The 22,494-nt window shown below is 56.8% G+C and overlaps 1 protein-coding gene across 3 annotated transcripts; it reads left to right on the top strand.

The window, feature by feature from the left end:
* The first annotated feature begins 546 nt into the window (after positions 1-546).
* On the top strand, positions 547-21,420 carry CBX7 (chromobox 7). Of its 3 annotated transcripts, none has more exons than XM_059936995.1 (6): positions 547-672; positions 2,941-2,984; positions 10,837-10,902; positions 14,994-15,060; positions 17,713-17,785; positions 18,179-21,420. In XM_059936995.1, the coding sequence occupies exons 1-6, from the start codon at positions 604-606 to the stop codon at positions 18,334-18,336; spliced, it is 477 nt and encodes a 158-aa protein (XP_059792978.1). In that variant the 5' UTR covers positions 547-603; the 3' UTR covers positions 18,337-21,420. The 3 variants fall into 3 exon arrangements, with proteins under 3 accessions (XP_059792978.1, XP_059792977.1, XP_059792976.1); XM_059936994.1 differs by having other exon boundaries at positions 17,434-17,785; positions 18,182-21,420; XM_059936993.1 differs by having other exon boundaries at positions 17,434-17,785.
* Positions 21,421-22,494: the final 1,074 nt, after the last annotated feature.

Below are 22,494 nucleotides of genomic sequence, written 5' to 3'. Positions count from 1 at the left end.
TCCTGCCGCCCAAGGGTCCGCGCCGCGACTCCGTCTATCCTTTGTGGGAGGTGAGGCAAATGGCCTCCCCGCTCTGCCCGTGTCCTCATCTGCCCAACCGGGGCCATGCCGTTTCCGGCCCCTCAGAGTCACCGGGAGGACTTTAGGAAACGCGTCTGGGTATTAAGATCTCGTCCCACCCCCGCGCCGACCGGCGCCGGCGCCAAATAAGTCCCGCGGGCTAGCGGATCCCGAGAGCCGTGCGCTACTGACGGCCCAGGCGGGGCGGAGCTCCAGAGCGGGCGGGACCAAGCGGGGGGCGGAGCCGAGGAAGAAGGGGCGTGACCTGCCCGGCGAGAGCCGAGCCCCCGCTCCGCCCCCGCCCCGCGCGCTCGCTCGCCGGCTCGCGCGCGCCGAGGAAAACGTTGCGCAGGTTCAAAAATGGAACGTCGGCGGCGTGAGGGAGCGCGAGGGGGTGTGCGCGCGTGCGCGTGCGCGTGCGCGCCCGGGCGAGGGTGACTGGGACCCCGCCGGCCCGAGCATCGCGCGCCGCAGCCGCGGCCCCGCAGCTCCGCCCCCGGCCCGGCCCGGCCCGGCCCCGGGCCCGCTCGCCCGCCGCCCCGCATGGAGCTGTCAGCCATCGGCGAGCAGGTGTTCGCCGTAGAGAGCATCCGGAAGAAGCGCGTGCGGAAGGTGAGGCTGCCCGGGGGCGGCTCCCAGGACCCCTGTGGAGTCCCCTCCTGTCCCCAGCACTGTCCCCTCCGCGCTGGAGGCGAGGGAGAAAGTGGGGCGGGGGGGGTGGGCAGGCAGCCCCGCGCTGCCGGGCTCGTATCCCCAGCCCGTGCCTCAGTTTCCCCCGCCACCTTGTAGGAAGAGTAGAATAAAAGTTGTCGCCCCAGGATGCTGGGGGCAGCTGAGTCCGCCAGAGCTAGAGGTTAGGATCGGACTGTAGGGATCCTGAACGCCATCCTTTCTCATCCTCCCCTCATTCTAAATATGGGGAGACTGAGGCCCGAGTTGAAGAAACGGCTTGCCTAGTGTGTTCGCGTCGGAGCTGGGTCTCGAACTCAGGACTCTGGACTCTTGGTGCCAAGTCCTTTGAAGTTGGAGGCGGAGCTTTGGAAAAGCGTCGTCCCGCCTCTTAAGTCTAACTGCTGGACTTCGATCCCCTCCACACCCCCACCTCCACGTCTCTCCCCCACTTCCAGTGCACACCCCTCTGTCTTGCCCTCCCCAACTCCCAGCCCCGCCCGGCCGGCTCCGTGGAGCCGCCTACGGCGCTGGGGCATCCTCAAAGCTCCTCCCCCTTTGCCTTCGCCTCCAAAACATACACCCTGCAATTTAAGGAGCCATCTGTTCTGCTAGGTTCGGTCCCCGCGCCTCGGGCCTGGGCTTTGGCCGTGCACATTTCCTGTGCACACGTCTGCAAAGTGGTCTGGCCCCAGACTGGAGGTTGGAGATGGAAGTCTTTGGGGAAAGTTCCTGTCCGGGCACTCACCACTCTCCTTTTCCCTTATCTCCTCCCTGCAGCCCCGTGGCAGGCTCTAGCGGCAGGGCCGGGAGGGGTCTTGGAGTTCACCTCCTCCCATTTGACGAAGGCACAAACTGAGGCCCTGGCTGGGGAAGTGACCTGGTCAAGGTCACACAGCAAGTTAGAGATGGGTGTAGAGCAGGAGCTCAAGTTGGCTGTTTGCCAGCTCATCTTTCAAGAGAGAAAACTCAGTCCCGGCATCTTGGGCTAAGGGTGACAGTCAAGGTGGGCCATGACCTTCTTTTCTTCCCCAACTCCAATGGGGTTGAGCTCTATCTTCAAGTTGGGGTTGCCCCTCCTCCTCCCTTCCCTCGGGGTTTCCTCGATTTGAATTTGTTCCTCAAAGCCCAGTGTTTTCCACACAGTGTAGCCTCAGCAGGTCCAGTAATTACCCGCTTCTACATGGGGCCTGAGGGGTAGTGCCAGAGAGCGAGAAGCAGCATTCCTTTCGCCATTCATTCAAAATATATTTATTGAGGATCTCTGTGCGCCAGGCACCATTCTAAGCCCCGGGGAGGGAGCTCCTTCCCTCGTGGAGCTGCCATTTTGGCAGCGGAGACACACAGTGGAAGAGGAAATAAATACAGATGCTTTCCAAGGGGGCTGTGTGCCACACAGAAAGAGAACTACTGGAAGGCGGGAGGGAGGGTGTTGGGAAGGGTGGCCAGGGCAGGCCTCTTTGAGGAGGTGACATATCTTGGTCTTCGAGTTCCAGTGTGGAGGAGTATCACCCATCAGACGGGGTTGGACTGGGAACTTTTAAAGGCCTCTGTCACCTTTGAGGAAGGGAGGAACCTGGCTCTATCTCCCCTCTACTGGAGGGGAAAAAAGAAACTGCTTTTCTGTCTCCCCTCTACTGGAGGGGCGATCACACTTTCTCAAGGTGGAGACTTTGTCAGCCTTCTCCGGGGCCCTGCCAGGGTCTTTTGATTTGAGAGTGAGTTGAGAGTCTCGGAGTCACTCACCTGTCACCTCTGGCCCAGAGGCAGCCTCTCACAGGGAGGGGGCTGATGGGGCTAGAGCCATGTGGGACACGCCAGGGAGGAGTATTCTAGGACTTGGAGAGTCTTCTAATCGAAAAAGGAAAGAGAATTTTGGTCTTAGCCCTGGGACACTGGACACTGGGTCTTTGGCCATGCACATCCCCACACGGTCTCGGTTTCCCCACACGTGACATGGGCTCCAAGCTTCTGCCACAGGAGCCCCAGAGGTGCTTGGGGCCCAGTGCACTCCTGTGTTCTAGTAGGGAGGACGGTCTGGGGGGCGGTCAGTTGGAGGATCTCTGGTTGATGGGGATCTTGTGGGGGGTGTCCCTGACAGTGTGTATGTGTTGGGGGACTTCTGTCTGCAGAGGGGATTGGGCCTGTCGTGCAAGTGGTCGTAGGGGCATCTGTGTATCTCACTGTGTCTGCTTCTCTCTTTCTTCCCAGGGTAAAGTCGAATATCTGGTGAAGTGGAAAGGATGGCCCCCAAAGTAAGGCTCCTTTGTGTGTGTCTGTCTGCCTACCTGTACATCCTTCCATCCACCTTTTACCCTTTCTCCTGCCTCACTTTTCACTCCAGCTGCTCTAGTAATTGGCCAGCAAACCTTGATTAATCATCCTCTTCTCTGGGCCTCAGTTTCCCCTCTGCCAGCAGAGGGGCTTGGAGCACATGAGGGTGAAGGTGGGCCCCAGCTTCTCTTCTCATGGGCCCCATTCAGTGTTGCACTCCATCTTCTGGTGGGACCCTCTGCTCCCCTGCTTCTGGCCTTTCCCAGCACCTAGGAGGTGAAGGCCCAGCATCTTGGCTTCAGAGATGGCTGCCTGCAAGGTGGAGGGGCACTCAAGCTGCAGCAAGTACAGTGCCGGATGGGGGTTTGTGGGGTTGGGCAAGACAAGTCTAGCCAGTGGGGCACGAGTCCTCAGTGCCATACAGCTAGGGACAGAGCCTGGCCAGGGGCCTTTGGACAGCACTCTCCAGTCTACAGAGCAGGCTCCTGTACAGCCCTGTGAGGCAGCTGTGGTCCTGATCTCTAAAGATGAGGAAACAGGCTCAGAGAAGGTAAGCAGCTTGCCTTAGGTCACACAGCAAGTGGAAGCAGAGTTGAGAGTTGAACTGCGCCTCTCCATCTTCAGGTATCTATCTCTTCTGTGCCTCCTCCATCTCCCAGTTGCGGGGGCAGGGAGCTGGGTCTAGGACCTCTCCCAGTTGCCCCACCTCTCTGCTGAGGCCCAATCAGGAACCTTCTCACCAACCAATCACCTCCCAGCAGGGAGTTGTTGGGGGAGGGGAGGGAAGGAGCAGGTCGTGGGGCCTCCCCATTGGTCTGTGGGTGCCCCACCTCCCAGCCCTGCCTCCTAGAGACTGACTCCTGGAATCCCCCTCTGTCCAGAGCCCCTGCTCTTTTTGCCAGGGGCTTTCTGCTGTGCTGGTGTTGGGGGCTGACCTGGTGTTTGGGTCCTGGGAGTGTCTTGGACACGCGGTGGTGAGAGACAGCAGAGAGGAAGACAGGCCATGCTGCCTCAGCTTCTCTCTCTGCAAAATGGGTCCAGTAGTCCAGGCCCTGGTCTCTTCTCACAGGCTCCTTCACTTTGTGGGGTGGAAGGCCTGGGGGTGTGTTCAGGATGGCCTGCAGGCATCCTGATGATTAGGGTTGGTGGCTGGTTAACCAGATCATGCATTCATCCATTCCTGCTGCCCCTTCCCAAACCCCCTGGGACTGAAGGATAATCCCCTCCTCCACTGAGCAGATGAAGGTGGGCTTCTGGTCTGGGTGAAGGGGTTGGTAAGAGGAGGTGGAAAGCTAGAAAAGGAAGATGTTCAGGGTGGGCATACTCCCTGGGTACTCACTCCCCTCTTAGCTTCTGCGCCAGAAGGCATTGCGTCTCAGTGGGACACCAGCCTGTTGGCCTTCAAGGCACCGTTGGCTGTTTTTCCTGCTCTGTAGACTCCCTTCTCTAAACCGAGGTTTTTATCTATTTAAAGTTCCTTCCCCCACTTTTATTAATCCTGAATGAATACGTCTGCGCATCAGAGCTTCAGTCAGGGGAAGGACCTGGCAGTCCAAGAGCAGTCCCTCCATGGTTCTCCTGGCCTGTGCCCCTGACCCTGGGGCCCACTTGTTTCCTAACATGCTGAGACCACCAGATGGGCCCTCATGACTGCTTTTTGTGACACCCCCCCCTCCAAGGGAGTTCTGGAAGCCCTGTTTGGCCAGATGACCTGGGGCATTTCTGGCTCGCCTACACTTTGATCCTGGGTTCCTGGCCTGGCTCGCAGCTAGACAGCTGGGAGCCCTTGAGCAAGTCCCCAACATGGCAGGACTTCTGCTTCCATCTCCAAATTGGAATAAATCCTCCAGTACAACAGTGTTGTGAGGATTAGATGATGGATATAGAGTACCTGATGCATGCTTAGCCCAGACCGAGCACTTAGTGGACGTTCGCTGTTAATAGTAAGTTACACAGCTCAGGCTTCTAGGTCTCCCCCCAGCCGGGAGAGGGGTCTGGGGGCGTCTGCTCCTCACAGGAGCCCAAAGTAGCCTTAGCAATCATTTAGATCAGTCCTCTCATTTTTCAAATGGGGAAACTGAGGCCCAGAGGGGGGAGTTATATACAATAACTGCCAACCCGGTGCAGCATGGTGCCCACTTCATGTCATCCACTGTGCCACCCCACTTCACTTGGGGGAAAACAGGTTCAGTCACAGGGAGAAGCAGGAGAACCAGGGCTCCTCTGTAACCCTCTTGGTCTTCAGTCGCTCCTCCTCAGGGGGCCTTGCTTGAAGAAGAGGCTGAGAAAGAGGGTGGGGAGTAGGTAGTTGGGCAGGCTGCTCCCTACAGGCCTGGGAGCCTTGGCTAGGGCAGTGATAGCCTGGGTGGGAGGGGAGTCAGATTCTCCTGCTCCCCAGCACCCTCTGCCCCCTGGGCAGGGAGGCTTATGTTAATAACAGAAGCCATGATTTAAACGGACACTCACTCTGTGCCAGGCCCCTGTTAAACCTTTGGGTGCTTTGCCTCTTTTCTCTCCCCAACAGCAGACAAATGACTGCCCTTCCTCCCCAGCAGATGGGGCAGAGGAGCTATCTTGCTTGTTCTGGAAGGAACAGCAAATGGCACAGGGAGGGGCTGGGGGCACAGGGCAGAGGATGTTAAATAATCAGCTACATGCTGTCAGCCCCACAGAGATGCTCAGATACCCCACTCTCATCTCAGCCTGCCCAGGACCCTGCTGCTCCTCTTTGGAAACGCTTTCCTTCCCTCCATTCTTACCCACTTGTGAATGCTACCCCATTTGTGGGGAGGACCGCCTCCATAGAGCGTCAGTAGTGATATTATCAGTGAATCAGGGTACAGCAATAACCAGGCTGCCTATCAGTAAGCCCCTGTTAAGATCAGGCATTGGCCCATGTAATTGCCTAATGGCAACCCATTGTACAGATGGGGAGACAGAAACCCTCAGCAGAGGCGTCCTTGCCCCAGGTCATAAAGGTGGGACGATTTGAACTACGGGCACCTCCATTTCCCCACCTGTAAAATGGGGCCCTAGCCTCACGGAGCCCTGTGGAAGGCTGCCTGAGACAAGATAGGGTTCGTAACAGTGCCAGACGCAGAGGAGGCTCTTCTTTCTCCTCCAAGGCCAGGTTGAGTAGTGGCAGCACAGAGTCCTCGGTTTGGCCCTGGCAGGTGTGTGTTTGCGCTCTCCAGGCTTTTGATATTGATTTAATAAATGCTTGTTTGCTTTTATTATGTACCACACTGCTCTAAGTGCTTTATGGGGCTTAACACATCTAATCGTCACATCACCCCTAAAAGACAGGGACTATTGGTAGGTTCCCTTCACGGATGAGGAAACGGAGGCCCGAGCAGCGGAGTCACTTGCTCACCGCCGCCTTCGGGAGTCCGCCGCGCTGCTTCTCATTTGGGTGACTCTAAATAGGAGTCGGGGGCTGGGGCGGGCCTGGCTCTGCAGGGCGCCCCGCCCCCGGCACGGCGGGAGCCTGCGCGGTGGGGCCCAGGAGGGGCGGCCGCGAGCCTGTTTACCCCGGCTCGGGGGGCGGGGGCGGGGCGGCGGTCACGTGGCCGTGTTTACCTCGGAGCCGGCGCGCGCCGTCCCCGCCCGCGCCCCGCCCCCCATCAGTAGGCCGGGTAATCTGGCGCGCACGGCCCCGCGCTGCGTGCGTGCGTGTGCACGCGCGGCTGCCCGACCCCTGGGGGGCGGGGCGCATGGCGCTGCGTTGTGGAGCCTTCTGTCCGCCACGCTCGGTTCCCGCCCAGCCGGCGGCCCGGAGACCGAACCTCCGAAGTCTCCCAGGCCGCGGGCCTCGCCGGGTGCGCCCTCCTGTCCTGCCTGCCCCCGGCTGTTCGCAAAGCGTGTTTGCCCTCGCTGTGGCTTCTGGCTCCCCACACTGCGGAGGGCCGCTGATGGCCTGCTGCTTAGGAGGGCCGGGGTGTCCGAGAGGGTGAGGCGCCTGTGCAACGCCCCCCGCCCGCCTTTCCGCAGCACCGAACGGGGCCAGGCCTCCAGCTGCCAAGTCTTCCCCTTTCTGTGCACCCACTGTGTGCCAAGCCCCGGGTCAGACGCTGAAGACGTGGCCAATCAGACTGTGCCCCTCTCCTATGGACGTCACAGCCCGGTGGGGGGCCATTTACCTCGACGTGTGAGAGATCCAAAGGGAGAGGGTGGCCAAGATTCAACTGAGTTCTGACCACAGATTGGCCACTTACTGGCTCGGTGATCTTGGCAAGATGCTTAACCTCTCTGCCCCAGTTTCTTCATTTGTAACATCTGTAATCTACCTCATAAGGGTGTTATAAGGAATGGATGCGTCCTTGCAGTAGTCTGCTTTGGCACCTTGCTGTTACGGTGGTGGTGGTGGTGATTCTTAAGATGAGGAAACTGAACTACACAGAAGGTTAGGGACTTGCCAGGAACCACAGAGCAGCTACATCAACAAAAAGTGGGCAGGGCAGTGGGGAAGTGGGCAGGGCAGAGAGGACTAGAGCACTGAAGAGAAACTTCCACAGCTAGAGAAGAAGGGAGGGCCAGGCAGAGGACACTGGAGGAACACAGAATTCCCCCTCTCTTCTTACTAGTTACAGTCGAGGAAATTCAACCGTTGTTTGGGGGAGGGGAGGAAGGTTTGAAGTCTGCCAACTTCTGGTTGCTTTCAGTTTGGGCTTTACCCAAACTATAAAAAAAAATCTCAGTTTCACTTTCAGCATTTCTCCAGGGTGAGCAAAACTCTTCAGTGGCTTCTGCAGCCATTCCCAGAACACCTGGGGGCTGGGGGCTGGGCTGGGCACTCTGGCGAGGCGTTACAACCTGCCAGCCAGGACACCAGCTTGATTCACCAATAAGGATGATTCACCAATAAGGATGGCAGGTGCCAAGTGCGATAATAAGGCCTTGGAGAGCAGCTGAGGGGAGGGTTCATTCTGCTGGGAGTAGGACAGCTTGGAGAGGATGTCAGGAAAAGCTATAAGGACCTGACTTTTAAAGGATGAAGGGTTCACTGGAGGAAGGGGGCCCTCCAGGAGGAGAGCACAGCACGTGCAAAGGAAAGGAGCTGTGATGGTGCCTGCTCAGGCTGGGCGTGTGGCACTCAGGGCATGGACCTTCACTGCTGAGTCCACGGGGCCCGACACGAAGTAAGTGTGCAGAAGTGTCAGTGAAAGAAAGGAAAGAAGGGTTCTGTCCTTGGACAGCTTGTTGTTTAAATATTGATTGGACTACTTTTAGGTTTCACAGTAACCAGGATGGTTGAAGATGAAGGTTTAAACTTGGCTGGTAGATGGCAGCAGGGGCAGGGGCTCTGCCTGGCCTCTCTCTGCCTCGCAATACTTCCCTGATACCTCCTCACCTCCCTTCTTTGTTTATTTATTTTTTGGCTGTGCCACGTGGCTTGTGGGATCTTAGTTCCCCAACCAGGAATTGAACCCCGGCTCTTGGCAGTGAAAACTCGGAGTCCTAACCACTGGGCCACCAGGAAATTCCCTCATCTCCCTTCTTATCCAGCAGTCCTGGGTGCAGTCTTGGCCAGAATCACAATCCGTTGCTTTGGTTTTGTTTACACACACCCATGTACATACATAGACATATAAATGTATTTTTATGATTATATGTGTATTTGTATGCATGCATATACATACACCCATACATATATATATGTATATATATATATATCTATTTTTAAAACAGTTCTCGGGACTTGGACTGTTTTTTAATGATTTTCTTTCTTTTTTTTTTTAATAAATTTATTTATTTTTGGCTGCGTTGGGTTTTTGTTGCTGGGCGCGGACCTTCTCTAGTTGCAGCGAGCGGGGGCTACTCTTCGTTGCGGTGCGCAGGCTTCTCATTGCAGTGGCTTCCCTTGTTGCAGAGTGCGGGCTCTAGGCGCGCAGGCTTCAGTAGTTGTGGCACATGGGCTCAGTAGTTGTGGCTCACGGGCTCAAGAGCGCAGGCTCAGTAGTTGTGGCGCATGGGCTTAGTTGCTCTGTGGCATGTGGGATCTTCCCAGACCAGGGCTCGAACCCATGTCCCCTGCATTGGCAGGTGGATTCTTAACCACTGCGCCACCAGGGAATCCCCATATATATGTTTTTTAATTAAAATTTTTTTATGTATTAGCATCTGTTTATGATGAGTCATCCTGGTTTTTCCACTTATGGAAGTCATAAAGAGTTTGCTTTTAAAATAAAATGTTTTTAAAAAGCGAGCTAATTTTTTTTATACATACATTTATTTATTTATTTATTTATTTATGGCTGCGTTGGGTCTTCGTTGCTGCATGCGGGCTTTCTCTAGTTGTGGAGAGTGGGGCTACTCTGTGTTGCAGTGTGCAGCCTTCTCATTGCGGTGGCCTCTCCTGTTGCAGAGCACGGGCTCTAGGCACGCGGGCTTCAGTAGTTGTGGCACATGGGCTCAGTAGTTGTGGCTTGCGGGCTCTAGAGCGCAGGCCCAGTAGTTGTGGCCCACGGGCTTAGTTGCTCAGCAGCATGTGGAATCTTCCCAGACCAGGGCTCGAACCCGTGTTCCCTGCATTGACAGGCAGATTCTTTTTTTTTTTTTTTTTTTTAACAAATTACTCACATCAAGTGGAATGATGGATATGACTTTTTTTTTTTTTAATTTTATTCATTTATTTATTTATTTATGGCTGTGTTGGGTCTTTGTTTCTGTGTGAGGGCTTTCTCTAGTTGCGGCAAGTGGGGGCCACTCTTCATCGCGGTGCGCGGGCCTCTCACCGTCGCGGCCTCTCCCGTTGCGGAGCACAGGCTCCAGACGCGCAGGCTCAGCAATTGTGGCTCACGGGCCTAGTCGCTCCACGGCATGTGGGATCTTCCCAGACCAGGGCTCGAACCCGTGTCCCCTGCATTGACAGGCAGATTCTCAACCACTGCGCCACCAAGGAAGCCCGACAGGCAGATTCTTAACCTCTGCACCAACAGGGAATTCCCAAGTGAGCTAATTTAAAGGCAGATACTAAGTAAATAATCCTGCGGTGAAAGGAGGATGGAAATGCCCAGGTCTGTCCCAGCAGGGAATGCTGTCTGGCCTGGGAGTGTTGGAAGGTTCCTCGTGGAAAGACCTAGGGGCCTGCTGTAGGATCACTGTACCATTCAGTCACTGAACATTTACCAAGTTCCTGCTGTGTGCCAGGCCCCGCCTGAGAAGGGGACTTCAGACCTGGCCTTGATGGTGCAGATGTGTTCCAAGGAGCGAGGGGGCAGCTCAGCCTGGGCAGAGGGCCCACTGGGGCTGGGGCATCAGGGGGGCTAGGGGTGGTGACAGTAATAAGCACAGAGCACTTCCTGTGCACCAGGCGCTGCTCTAAGCACCTAGATACATGAACATGTTTAATCAGCACAAGAGACTGTTACAGATGGGGAAATCAGCATAGAGACACTGAATAAATTGTTTAAAGCTGTACAGCTAGCCAGGGCAGAGCTGGGGTTTGACCCCAGCCAGTCTGGCTCCAGAGCCGCTGCTCTTCACCACGTGCTCTTGCCTCTCATAGGAAGGGAATCCAGGGACATATGGGGCCTGCCCTCTTCACCTGAAGTGAACATGGGGATCTAGTCCGGAGTTGGACGCAATCACTTATAGAGTGGTGTGATCAGTGCTCAGAATGAGGGGAGTTCTGGTGTCATGCAAGCCCCCAGGAGGCCTCCGACCTACCCTGGTAGCCAGGGACAGTTCATGGGATTAGGCGACAGTTACACTGGATCAGGAAGGGGCAAAGTCCTGCAGGCAAGTGGGCCCTGATGGAGCAGCTGTGGCCTCTGAGTGGCGGGTGGCAGGGTGGGGGGCAGGCCAGCTCTGACCTCTTGTCTCTCTCCCCAGGTACAGCACGTGGGAGCCGGAGGAGCACATCCTGGACCCCCGCCTGGTCATGGCCTATGAGGAGAAGTAAGGGGCTCAGCCTTCCAGGGGGCTGGGTGGAAGGCAGGCTCTGAGGTTGCATAGGGAGCTGCTGCTGGCTTGGCTCCGAACCAGGGTCACTGGGGGCAGGGGTCTGGCAGGGACTGCCGGGTCTTGTCCGCAGCTGGGGGAAGGTGCTGGGCGCCAGGTCCCAGGGCAGCCGAGGGCCCTGTCCCTTTCCTGCTGCTGGGTGATGTCAGCCACTCCGCTAACAACCCCAGGCCTCTGTCTCTCTGCTGTTGTAGGCCACCCCCAACAGCACCTGCCCCGATTTCCCCAGAAGGCAGGGGTTTCAGTTGCCGTGAAGAAGGTGAAAATGGGCGTAGAGATGCCGCGCGTGTGAGGGGCAGCAGTATCAGTCATGCCCGGTGATGGGCCAGAGGGAGATTCCCCCCTGCAGGTCCTCTCGCCCAGTTTGCTGAAGCTCTCAAGAAAGGCCAGGGGAGGAAGTGTGGCTTTGGAGCCAGGACGCCTGGGTTCCGGTCCCTCCTGCTTGGCTGCCTCCTAGCTGGGAGGCCGCGGGCAAAGCTGCCTCCAGGTCGCAGACTGCCGTGTCTGCCAGTGCTCTGCTGCAAGTGCTCTTCCAAGGGTTGGTTAGTGATTGGCAGCTCGTCCGATGGGCCGTGATGGCACACCTTAGCGGGGAGCTTTTGCCAAAAATGTTGTTTCTCCTGGTGGGAGGGCCTGTTGAGCATAATCTAGCCATTCCCGTCTGCTGCACGAGCCCCAGCGTTACTGGCCTCCCTGCCAGCAGGCTGCCCAATCTTTCTGCCTCTCCCCAGCCCATCGACCCTGTACAGTGCGGGACCGTTTTATAAAGTCTTTTTTATTTAGTTCCTTTTAGTAACCGCCTGAGACAGGGATGAGGGTCTCATTTGACAGATGAGGAGACCGAGGCTCTGACGAGCTAAGGGGCTTGTCCAGGGTCCTCACCGCTGGGAGGCAGCCCAACCAGGGCTTAACCTGGGTGGGGCTCCTGAGCCCCAGTGAGGCTGTTCCGCTGCCCCTCCTCGCCCCCTTCTGATCGCTTCTCCCACAGGAGGTCTCCCGCTGCTGATTCGAAGGAAACGTTCCCACTGCTCTTTCCTTTAAAAATCACAGTGTTCGTGTCCCACAGCTTCTTTCTGGTTCCCGAGTGCTGGTGGGGCCTTGATCCAAAAGGGTTGTGACACTGAGAGAGCCCTGTGGAATGTCCTGGATTGTGGTAAGGAGAGCATTGGGCAGGTGTCAAAGGCCTAGATCAAATCCTGGCTCTTCCACTCACCAGCTGTGAGGTGCTGCACAGGGCCTTTTTCCTCTCTGAGCCTCAGCTTCTCTGTCTGTGAAATGGGGAGAACAGTGCTGACCTCAAGGGCTCTCATGGGGAGGAAAGGCGTGTGAAAGCACTCCGCAAACCATTAGGTGTGGGCACACACGGGCAGATGTCTTCCTGATGGTAATTAGGGGTCAGCTAGTTCATTCTTTCATTTGTTCAACAAATCTTTATTGAGGTCCTACTGTGTGCCAGGCACTGTTCCAGGGACTGGGGCACAGCAAGGAGTAAAACCAACAAATGTCCCTGCCCTCGTGGGGCTTACATTCCAGTGTGGAGACCTGCAGTGAAAAGTACACCAGTAAGTGTGTAGATGCCGACGTGCTGACTGCCGCACAGACAGGGTCGGGACGGGGCTGCTGCTTTCAGTGGGATGGTTAGGTGGTGGCGTTTGACCAGAGACCTGAGCTAAGTGAGGGAAGGACCCCAGTAGGTTATTTTAGAGAAGACCATCCAGGTGAAGAGCACCCAAGAAAGTGATGCAGAGGCCCTGGGCTGAGGAACTGCATGGAGGCAAGCGTGGCTCTGAGTGTGGCCAGCTGGAGTGGTGTGAGCTGGGCAGGGGTGGGGCGTCTGGGGGAAGGGCAGGGGCAGGGGCAGGGGCAGCTGAAGGAGTGGGCGTGCAGCTCAGGGAGGGCCCTGTGAGTCCTGGTAGAGGATTCGGATGTTGCTTTCAGTGAGTCAGAAAAGTCCGTAGTTAAGCAACAAATGAGAAGCTTGGGGATTTCTACAGACCCACTGTGTGATTTGACTTCCTCTTTCTCTCTGGGTCTTGGTGAGAAGGAGATGGAAGCGGGGTGACGACCATTTTAACACCTGCTTTGCAGGGTTTTTAAGAGACTCAGAAGGAGTCGAGCCAGGGGGCTCTAATGGGGAGTCCCTGCATCCTGGGAGGGGCCAGTGGGGCACTGAGGGCTTGTGGGACCACGATCCCCACAGCCCTGGACATTGATGGGCCCTGGGTAGGTAAGGACTGGACAGAATGGAAGCCCCCCCCCCCCCCGCCCCACTCCCCCGGTTGCAGGGCAGGAGCAGGGGTGCTACAGATGGGAAGCCAGGTCATGTGGCCTGGGCTGCAGGCCTGCCCCCCTGGCCCTGACTGGGCCCCCAGGCCTGACCTCGCCCGGCCTGGAGCCCAGAGCTCAGCATCTTCACCAGTGGCAGAAGCTGTCAGAATTGTAGCATCGGGCAAATGACTTAACCTCTCTGTGCTTTAGCTATAAAATGAGGATAGAAACTGTGCCTCCCTCATAGGGTGGCTGTGAGGGTTAAAGCATTGAGAGCAGTGCCTTGTACAAAGTGTGCAGGACATAATAATAAAAATAATAATAAATAACACTTATACAAAAATAATAAAGACATATTATTCTTATTCTTTTCCCTCAAGGCCCTTTCCTTTTTCCCTGTCTCTACTTCCTCCTTCTCTTCCTCTTTATTATTTTAGTCTTTCTACCCCCCATTTTGAGAAATGCCAGGGGCCTCTCTCACTCCTCCCAGGAGCCCCGGGGACCAGCTGAGAAGGGAAGCTCTTGCTCCAGACTAGAAAACTGAGGACCAGAGAGGGAAAGTGACCAGCCAAGGTCTCCTGTGGGTCAGGTAGAGCTGGGCCTGGAACAGGGTGTCCTGGCGCCCAGCACCGGCTTCTGAGTTAAGGTTCTCACCCTCCAGGGCTTGGGAGGCCTGTCTTGGTGTGGGTATCCCACGCCCTGGGTGCTTCTCTCGAATGCTGGTTCTAGGGCCCCACGGCAGACCTGCCGAAGCTGACTCCGTGGGGAGGGAGGGAGAGCCCTCCCCCCAGCGTCCCTGGAGTCTGATGTCTGGAAGGGGGTGGCAGCCACTGCCTCGAGGAGGGACCAACAGTGGAAACAGGCTCCACGGATGCACTGGCTTAGCTTGGCTCAGACTGAGAGACTGGCCCAAGGCCACAGACAGCATGATGGAATGAAGTGAAACAGAATGAAACGACTTTGAATTGTCCCATCACTTCCAGCACATTGTTGGGGTCTCTGGCGTGTTGTCTTGTGTGTTGTGTGTGGCTTTGTCTGCGTCCTCAGGTTGTGCCTTGTGTGTTTGTGATGTGAGGAAGGCATCTGGCAGAGAGTCTGGCATCTACCGGGGACTGAATGCAGGCTAGATTTTCTCCCCTTCCCCAACCAGACGATACAGACAAATGGGAGCCTGTCCTCCCCACCAGGTTCGTGGAGATGCCAGAGTGGGGGGAGGGCTGGGCAGAACTTCGCATGCGAAAGGACTCGTGGCCATTCTCATCAGTCTGCCAAAGTGGGGGGAGATCTGGGCAGAACTTCGCATGGGAAAGGACTCGTGGCCATTCTCATCAGTCTGCCTGAGGCATTCAAGGCAAATTCAATTGACAGGTTTCTATAGAAGTCTCCTAAGAGTGGAAACTGGAACTACATTGTTTTGGGGGCTGTTCCCAGTGCACGTAGAGCAGAGGTCTGGCATGACCCTGGGGCCGTGAAGACCCACATATTTTTGGAGATGTCCCCCGAGTCCCACCTCTAGCAAATGGGACCAGTCGCTGTGCCCTCACCTTTAGTCAGATGGGAAGATGCAGCCCTGGGAGTTGAACACACGACCCCATTGTTACGGTCTAAAGTGAGGAGCCCTACCCCAGGATTGGGGGGTGGCCTGTGGAGGGTGTCCCCCTCCCCCGTAGACAGCAGAGAGCTGGGTGGAGCGGATGCCTTACTTTCCCTTAAATGTCAACAGTGTTTCCTTTTGTTCTGCCATCTGCTTTGCACCCCAGGGAGGAGAGAGACCGAGCATCGGGGTATAGGAAGAGAGGTCCGAAACCCAAGCGGCTTCTGCTGCAGGTAACCCCACCAGCTCTGGTGCCCACCCACAGGGCCCCCTTGCTCCTCCCACCAGCCCCTGCCCACCCGTGCATTTGCACTGGATAGTTCTGCTGAACCACTAACCCTCCTCGGCTCCACCCAGGACACTGTGGGGTGGGGCAGGGCACTTAGTGGGTAAGTTTCAATGGGAGGAGTTGGGAAAAGTCAGAATGTGGGGCTGGTGCCCCTGGAAGACACCGTGGGTGGAAGGTACTGTGGAGGGAGGGAGGGTGGATGTGTGGCTTACGGGATCCTATAATTTTGAAAGCTTAGAATCTTGATGCTCAAAGTCCCCAAAATACAAAATTGTAGTATTTGAGAATCTTAGAAGCATAAACTTTAGAATTGAGGAAGCAGGGGAGTCTGGAATTTTAGAATCCAAGAAAAGGAGATTCATAGAATTCTAGAACCATAGCCTTGGAATGGTCTAGAAATGGGTCATTTAAAAAAAATTTTTTTTAATTTATTTTTTATTATTATTATTTTTTTTGGCTGCGTTGGGTGTTGGTCGCTGCATGCGGGCTTTCTCTAGTTGCGGCAAGCAGGAGCTACTGTTCGTTGCGTTGCGCGGGCTTCTTATCGCGGTGGCTTCTCTTGTTGCGGAGCACAGGCTCTAGGCGCGCGGGCTTCAGTAGTTGCAGCACGCGGGCTCAGTAGCTGTGGCTCAGGGGCTCTAGAGCGCAGGCTCAGTAGTTGTGGCTCACGGGCTTAGTTGCTCCGCGGCATGTGGGATCTTCCCGGACCAGGGCTCAAACCCGTGTCCCCTGCATTGGCAGGCGGATTCTTAACCACTGTGCCACCAGAGAAGTCCCTAGAAATGTGTCATTTTGAGTGAGGAGAAGCCCTCTGCCACAAGACTGGCAGCCCGTGTTACCCAGGTCCTGGGGGCACTTTGCTACTTTCACTGGTTTGCACTGAAAAGAGGATGGAGTCTGAAGTGATGTAGTTATGTGACTTGAGGCAAATCTCTGAGCTTGAGTTTTCTCATCTGTGAAATCGGGATGATAAGAATACCTGCTGTCCTTAATTTAATAAGGCCCACCCGGGAATTTGAAGCCAAAAAAATAAGGCTTCTTGGTCCACGTGCAGTGTGAGCCATGTCCAGCCTCCTGTCCATTCCATCCAGAGTCACACAGCTGGATTAGAACCTGGATCTGAGTCCTGGTGCTCCTGGACCCGTTAGTTAGTAACTGTAATTCTGCCATGGTGAGGTAGAGAAGGACAGAACTGTATGAGAGTTACTAGGCCTGTGATGGTATATGAGCCAGGCTAAAGGGGTGGGTTTTGATAAAGTTGCATATGGGCTAAGCCCTCTTAGCATTGCAGTATTTTCACAATCTCCTCCCAGTTCAGCTCTCCTCCCATCACCATGACAACCTGCACCCCATGCTGAGTGATGGGGATTAGCTAGTGGGACTGAGGAATGGAACTTGCACATGTGATCTCTGCCCCCAACTTGAGATGTCTGACCTACAGGTCCTATCTGCTGGCCTCACTCTCTTCCTGGGAGCTCTTGGCCTCTGGTGACAGGTAGCAGGAGAAGCTACTGTCCCAGAGTGATCCAGGCCCCCGCAACATCTTAGCACCAAGGATCTTTCTTGGGTTTGTATAAATTTCCCCCAAAAGTCAGTAAGACAAATGCACAAATTATAAAACTTCAGTCTTTGAATGGCAGAAGAATGTGCCCTCCAGCCCATTTAAGCAAGAAAGAGGCAGGGCAACAGAGGTCTGGACCCAGACAGGGCCACCCTGCGGCTCAGAGCCCAGGAGAGTCCTGGGGGAATCAAGGGGTGTCTGCAGGCTGCTGGCAGACCTTCCTGTGGCTGGGTGACATGGTGCACCCCAGTGCTATGTGTACCCCTGGTCAACTTGCCCCAGGAAACTTCAGAGCCCTGTGCCTCACACCATTTCCCTAGCGAGCTGGCCGTTTCAGCTTTGGGGGTTCTTTAGAAGCAAAGATTCCTTCCCTGTAATGAAGAATAACTCCTTAATTTATCTGCCTCAGAAATGCAGGTGTGTTTTTTGTTGGTCAGTTTTCATTTTGTACCGCTTGTGTGCCTCTGCTGTGGACCAAAGGAACGTGCCCTGAGGCCCCGTCCCTGAGCCACTTACAGGGCCCTGGGAGATGAGGCCGCGCTGTGAGGCCAAGAGGAAGGCTGAGCTGGGCCAGGCCCTGGCGCTGGGGCTGGTCAGGGGAGCGCTCTGGGCTGGGGTGCGGGGCGGGGTGCTGGCTGGCTCTGAGCCCTGAAACACGGGGAAGGGGACCCCGGGCGGGAGGACCAGCACGAGCAAAGGCGCGGCAGTGGGTGGGAGGGCAGGGCTGATCCGCCGTGCCCTGGCTTGCCCCCGCAGCGGCTGTACAGCATGGACCTGCGGAGCTCCCACAAGGCCAAGGGCAAGGAGAAGCTCTGCTTCTCCCTGACGCGCCCACTCGGCAGCGGGAGCCCCGAGGGGGTGGTCAAGGCGGGGGCACCCGAGCTGGTGGACAAGGGCCCCTTGGTGCCCACCCTGCCCTTCCCGCTCCGCAAGCCCCGCAAGGCCCACAAGTACCTGCGGCTCTCACGCAAGAAGTTCCCGCCCCGCGGGCCCAACCTGGAGAGTCACAGCCATCGACGGGAGCTCTTCCTGCAGGAGTCACCGGCCCCGGACGTCCTGCAGGCGGCCAGCGAGTGGGAGCCTGCTGAGCAGCCCCCTGAAGAGGAGGGTAAGGCGGCCCAGCCCCGAGGCTCAGACCCAGGGACCCTCAGAGCTGGAAGGGCCCCTTGAGGCATCAGGTCCAGCTGGTCCAGTGCCCAGAGAGGGCCTGGGCGCTCCTGAGGCCACATAGCCCGCAGGGCCCCTGGCACCAAGCCCAGAGCTCTTTCCGTGGTCCCGCTCAGGATGAGTTCGTGTCCAGCCAGGGAAGGTACATGTAGTGACGTCTTCCTGTGTGTCCAGCCTTGAACTAGGCCCTGACCTGGCTGGAGACTCAGAAGACGATCAGGTGTTGGGGGTGGGGTGGGAGGTGGTCGACAAGCTGCCACCCACGCCCACCTTCCCCACCTTGTTGCTAACGCTGTCTCCCGTCTGTCTGTGTGTCTTTGTCCCATGGCTGCAGCAGATGCAGATCTGGCCGAGGGGCCCCCTTCCTGGACACCCACGCTCCCCTCAAGTGAAGTGACAGTGACCGATATCACCGCCAACTCCATCACCGTCACCTTCCGCGAGGCCCAGGCAGCTGAGGGCTTCTTCCGAGACCGCAGCGGGAAGTTCTGAATCACCATTTTTACTCTTCTTAAACTGTTTTCTTTTGGGCTTGGGGTGGGGACTTCCAGAAATGGGGAGGGGTTGGGGTGGGTAATTATTTTATTTAAAGAAACATTGATGAGGAGAAGGGGGGAAGATCCCAACACTCTCCCACCGCCCCGCCCCTTTCTCTGTACGGACGTTTACAGGGCAGCCTTGGGTCTGTGTCAGGGCTGGGCCTGGGGAGGCCTGGCACTGCTCTGTCACTTGGGGTACCATCTCCAGGGTAGGATGGGGACAGGACCAGCCTCCCCCGGACACCTCCATCACCATTCTTCTCTAGAGAGACAGCAGCTGGTCCCCAGGACTAAAGGAGGATGGGAAGGCCTGAACCCTCCCCTTAAGTAGCCCACCCCAGCCTTTCTGGTTGGTTTCCCCTTTGCCTTTTTGTGTGTGTGTGTTTGGGGAGGGGTCTTTATTTTTAACTTTCCACTCCAGCTTTGCGGGGGGATATGGAGGCTGGCTTTGACCAAAAGTGATTGGGTCACAGAGCTAAGGGGCTGGGAAGGGTTTGAGATTGCTGGGCTCGTCCCACCCCTTCAGAAAGGTCTCTCCTTTCCCCTGGGGGCAGCTGCCAGCTAAGCCCCTTCTGCCGAGAGCCACCCGCCCCAGCTCCATCACCTGGCCCGTGCAGACCGCTCACTTGCACACCCAGCCCCGCAGGTGTGTGCACACCACCCCTCGCGCCCTCGTGACTGCACGCGCCGGTCCGCAGACGTGTGCAGTGGGTCTTGCAAGCCTCCTGACCAGGTGGACGGGGTGGGGGGGATGGGGGGGGAGTGATTCACAGCGCAGAAGAGCTTGCTCTAGGCAGCCCCGCTCATCCCACCTTGCACAGCACTTCGCCTGACGGGACCTATCCGAGTCAGCGTGGATAGCTGTCAGTGGAGGGCAAGGCTCCGGCTGGGGGCAGCCGGATGGCCTCCGACGCTCCAGGCGTGCCGATGCAGTCTTGTGGTGTCACCTGGGCAGCCACAGGCGTGCAAGCCTGTGCGTGTGTGCTGTGCACCGGCGCGAGCTCTGCGGCACTTGTGCCCTGTCCCCCCCACCCCCGGGGCTCCTGTTCTCTCTGACTCAGGTGACTTTCCAGCCCTTCTGTCTCCCCTCTTTTTCTGCTCTCCCCTTCAACTCAGCCAACCAGACATGGGCGTGGGTGGTCAGGGAGGGAGGAAGCGTCCCACCACCTTCTCAGGGCAGCCCTCGACTCCTGACACCCTTCCTCCTTCCATTCTGGGTCTCCCCCCCCATCCACCCTCAGTGCTGCAGCTGGGACTAACCTTGCTTCTCTGCGGCGGGACCTCTGCCATGTCTTCCTGTGGTCGGGCTGTAGTGGGCGATGGGTCAGGCTGTGCACGAGCCCCCCACCCTGGCAGGGGCCTGTGTCTGCCAGAAGAGGGGCGCTCTGTTTGTGGTTTGCACAGACGTGCCCTGTGGACTAGTGGCTCCCCTGGCAGTAAGCAGTGACGTCTCCCCTGTCCTGGTCCTGCGGGGGAGAAAAAGCCAGACTGGGGGTGGGCACCAGGGGAGCAAATGAAAGGCTGACCCCTTCGCCTCTCCCCGTTGTCAGACCAGGCACTCAGGTCCCTCCCCCAGGGCTGTCTCCACGCTCTGCTTTGTCCTGAGGAAGTGGGCAGAATCCTGCTGAGGCTCGACTAGGGCAGTTCTTCCCCCAGACCCCTTCTTCCCAAGTTCCCAAACCAAAGACAGCCTGCACCCCATTTTTGTTTGGGGTGCCTTGCTGGCAAGATCCCAGATCCCTGAGTGTCTGTCTCCCCTTCCTCCTTAATCCTTTGTTGTCCAGGGTCAATTCAGTGCTTCCATTGGGGGATGGCTTCCTCCCCCCCACCCCATGACTTGATGCACCCCCAGGCTAGGGGGTTGTGTCTAGGGGAGTCTGGGGGTGGACCAGGGAGAGGAGGGGCAGCGGGGAACCTGCCCAGCTATGGGACCCTGGGGAGGGGAAGGGCAGCCTGAGTGGGAAGCTGTCCCAGATCAGGGGCTCCCGGCAGAGGGGAGGGTGGTGGGCAGGGGTGTCACGCTGACAGAAAGCTGTGGGCCCTGGCTTGGTACTCGGCTGGCAGCTTCCAAGAGAAGTCACACTCCCCAGCCCCCAGGGGACATGTGGCCTCCTCCTGCGTCACTCTGAAGAGCTGTCTTTGTAGTTTGCGGGTCTGGGGGCTTGTGTGGGATGAGGCAGCTGCCGCAGAGGAGCACTTCTAGCCTCTCGCTCAGCCTTCACGGCCCGCAGGGCGCCCTGCTCTCTGGAGGGCCGGACCTGGGAGCGGAGGCTCCCTGGGGGAAGGGCTGCAGGCTGTTAGGACCTTCCTGCCCAGGACCCAGGACGGTGACCTCTGTGAGGGGCTGGAAGTGGCCTTGCAGGACTCCTCCCTCCCTGAGCGTCCCAGAGGGCCTTGGGGTGAGAGGGGGCAAGGCGGGCGCGACCTCCCACCCCGCTGCCACCCGAGAAGGCCAGTACTCACTTGGGGGTGGGCGTTGAAAAAGTTGGACCACCTGCCTTTCCTTCCCCCAGCCCCACCTGTTTTGAATGTAGAGAGACCGGTTGGTACTTTTCTTTTGCTGTGGGGTGGGGCGAGGGGCATATTCTCCGCCCGTGGCGCGGCCCCTGGTAATGCTGCGGGCCACTCTGGAATCACCACCGCTCTTAGGATGGTGGTCCCTCCACCGGCTTCCCCCTGGCTCCTGCCCTGGGGGAGGGCGCTTGGCTTGTCAGGTGGTTTCGCTTTTGCTTTATAACTGGCCAGCCTGGCCTCCGGGTCTCAGCACAAGAACGCTTCCTTTGCACAGAATGAGCGTCCGAGCTTTGTTCAGACTAAATGAATGTATTTGGGAGGGGTTGGGGGCGCGAGTCAATTCCAAGCACACACCGTTTCAGAGTGAGTGTGTGCGGGGAGAGCTAGAGCAGATGCAGAGCGTGGTTTTATTTTTGTACTGATATTGGTAAGAGACTGTATAGCATCTATTTATTTAGATGATTTATCTGGTAAATGAGGCAAAAAAATATTAAAACTACATTAAAGATGATTTTGAAAAAAAGCTCTTGGGCATCCGATCATTGCTTGTGATGGTGTCACAGCTGTGCCGAGAAAAGAGCTGCAGCCCTGGGGGTGAGCCCTCCAGACCTCCCAGACCCCCCGGAGCCATCTTGGCAGTACATAGGGCTGGCGCCAGGTGTCCTTGTCCGCTTGCCAGATCCTGAGACGTGGAGATGCTCTCATGTCCATACACTCTCCCTGTCTGGTTCATTTTCCCCTCCAAGTCGCAAACCCTCAAATCCAGCCCCACACGTGTTCTTGACGCTCCTGTTCCTGTGTATCTGTGGGTCTCGCAAGTCTTCCGGTGGGTAAGTTATTTCCTCCTGGGTAAGGAGTGTGCTCCCCTGCCTGGTCAATGCTGGGAAAAGGCGGGGGAGGCGAAGGTGAATTGAGAAGGAAACGTGCGATCTTGAGGAGTATCTGCCTCAGGTGAAGCCCTTACTTGGTCACCAGGTAGTCAGCCGTCTTCCGATGCCAGCCGGAGAGGTCAGGGGATTCTGGTGGTCAAGTTTCTTGGACCCTTTATCCCTAATGTTTTCATCCCAGGGCTTCGAGTTCTGTTTCTTCCCTGTTGGCCCTCAACTTAGCATAAGAGGCCCATGAGGCTGTGTGTTCAGTATCCTTTGCAGCTCTTTCTCTCTTACAACTAAATATCAGGCCCCATGGCCAGCAGGATATGCCCCGTGGCTGCAGGAGGTCAGGGGCTCTTTAAACACTCTCATAAATAAAATACAAAAAAAAATATGATTGATATACATACATGGAAAGTAACTCTACTTTCCAAAACAAAAAAAAAAAAACCTAGAAGAGGCCTTCTGGCTTTCACAGCATGGCCTGAGTTGATAGTGGGCTGACCTGGGGCTGCCGTTCTCTTTATTCAGGCTTTTACACTGAGCCGACTCTACATTCAGGGCTAGAGCTGTTGTGTGTCCAGTGCTTCATCTGCAGCCCGTCCCAGTGCACAGGTGTGGTGAGGCCGCCGCATGTCAGGGATTATCACAGGGTCCCTGTTGCCGTCTGGTGGGGGATCGGGTTGCACATCCCACCCTGAAGATCCGTCTCTGAGACCCACGTG

Source organism: Balaenoptera ricei, chromosome 10 (assembly GCF_028023285.1).
Source record: "Balaenoptera ricei isolate mBalRic1 chromosome 10, mBalRic1.hap2, whole genome shotgun sequence".
Classification (NCBI taxonomy): Eukaryota; Metazoa; Chordata; class Mammalia; order Artiodactyla; family Balaenopteridae; genus Balaenoptera; species Balaenoptera ricei.
This window is presented reverse-complemented; position numbering and strand designations above follow the sequence as displayed.

Excerpts from the sequence above, each read along its gene's own strand:
- CBX7 (XM_059936993.1), top strand. The coding sequence starts at position 604 with ATGGAGCTGTCAGCCATCGGCGAGCAGGTGTTCGCCGTAGAGAGCATC. Across the intron at positions 10,903-14,993 it reads GTCATGGCCTATGAGGAGAA|GGAGGAGAGAGACCGAGCAT; the intron begins GTAAGGGGCTCA and ends TTTGCACCCCAG. Across the intron at positions 17,786-18,178 it reads GCAGCCCCCTGAAGAGGAGG|CAGATGCAGATCTGGCCGAG; the intron begins GTAAGGCGGCCC and ends CCATGGCTGCAG.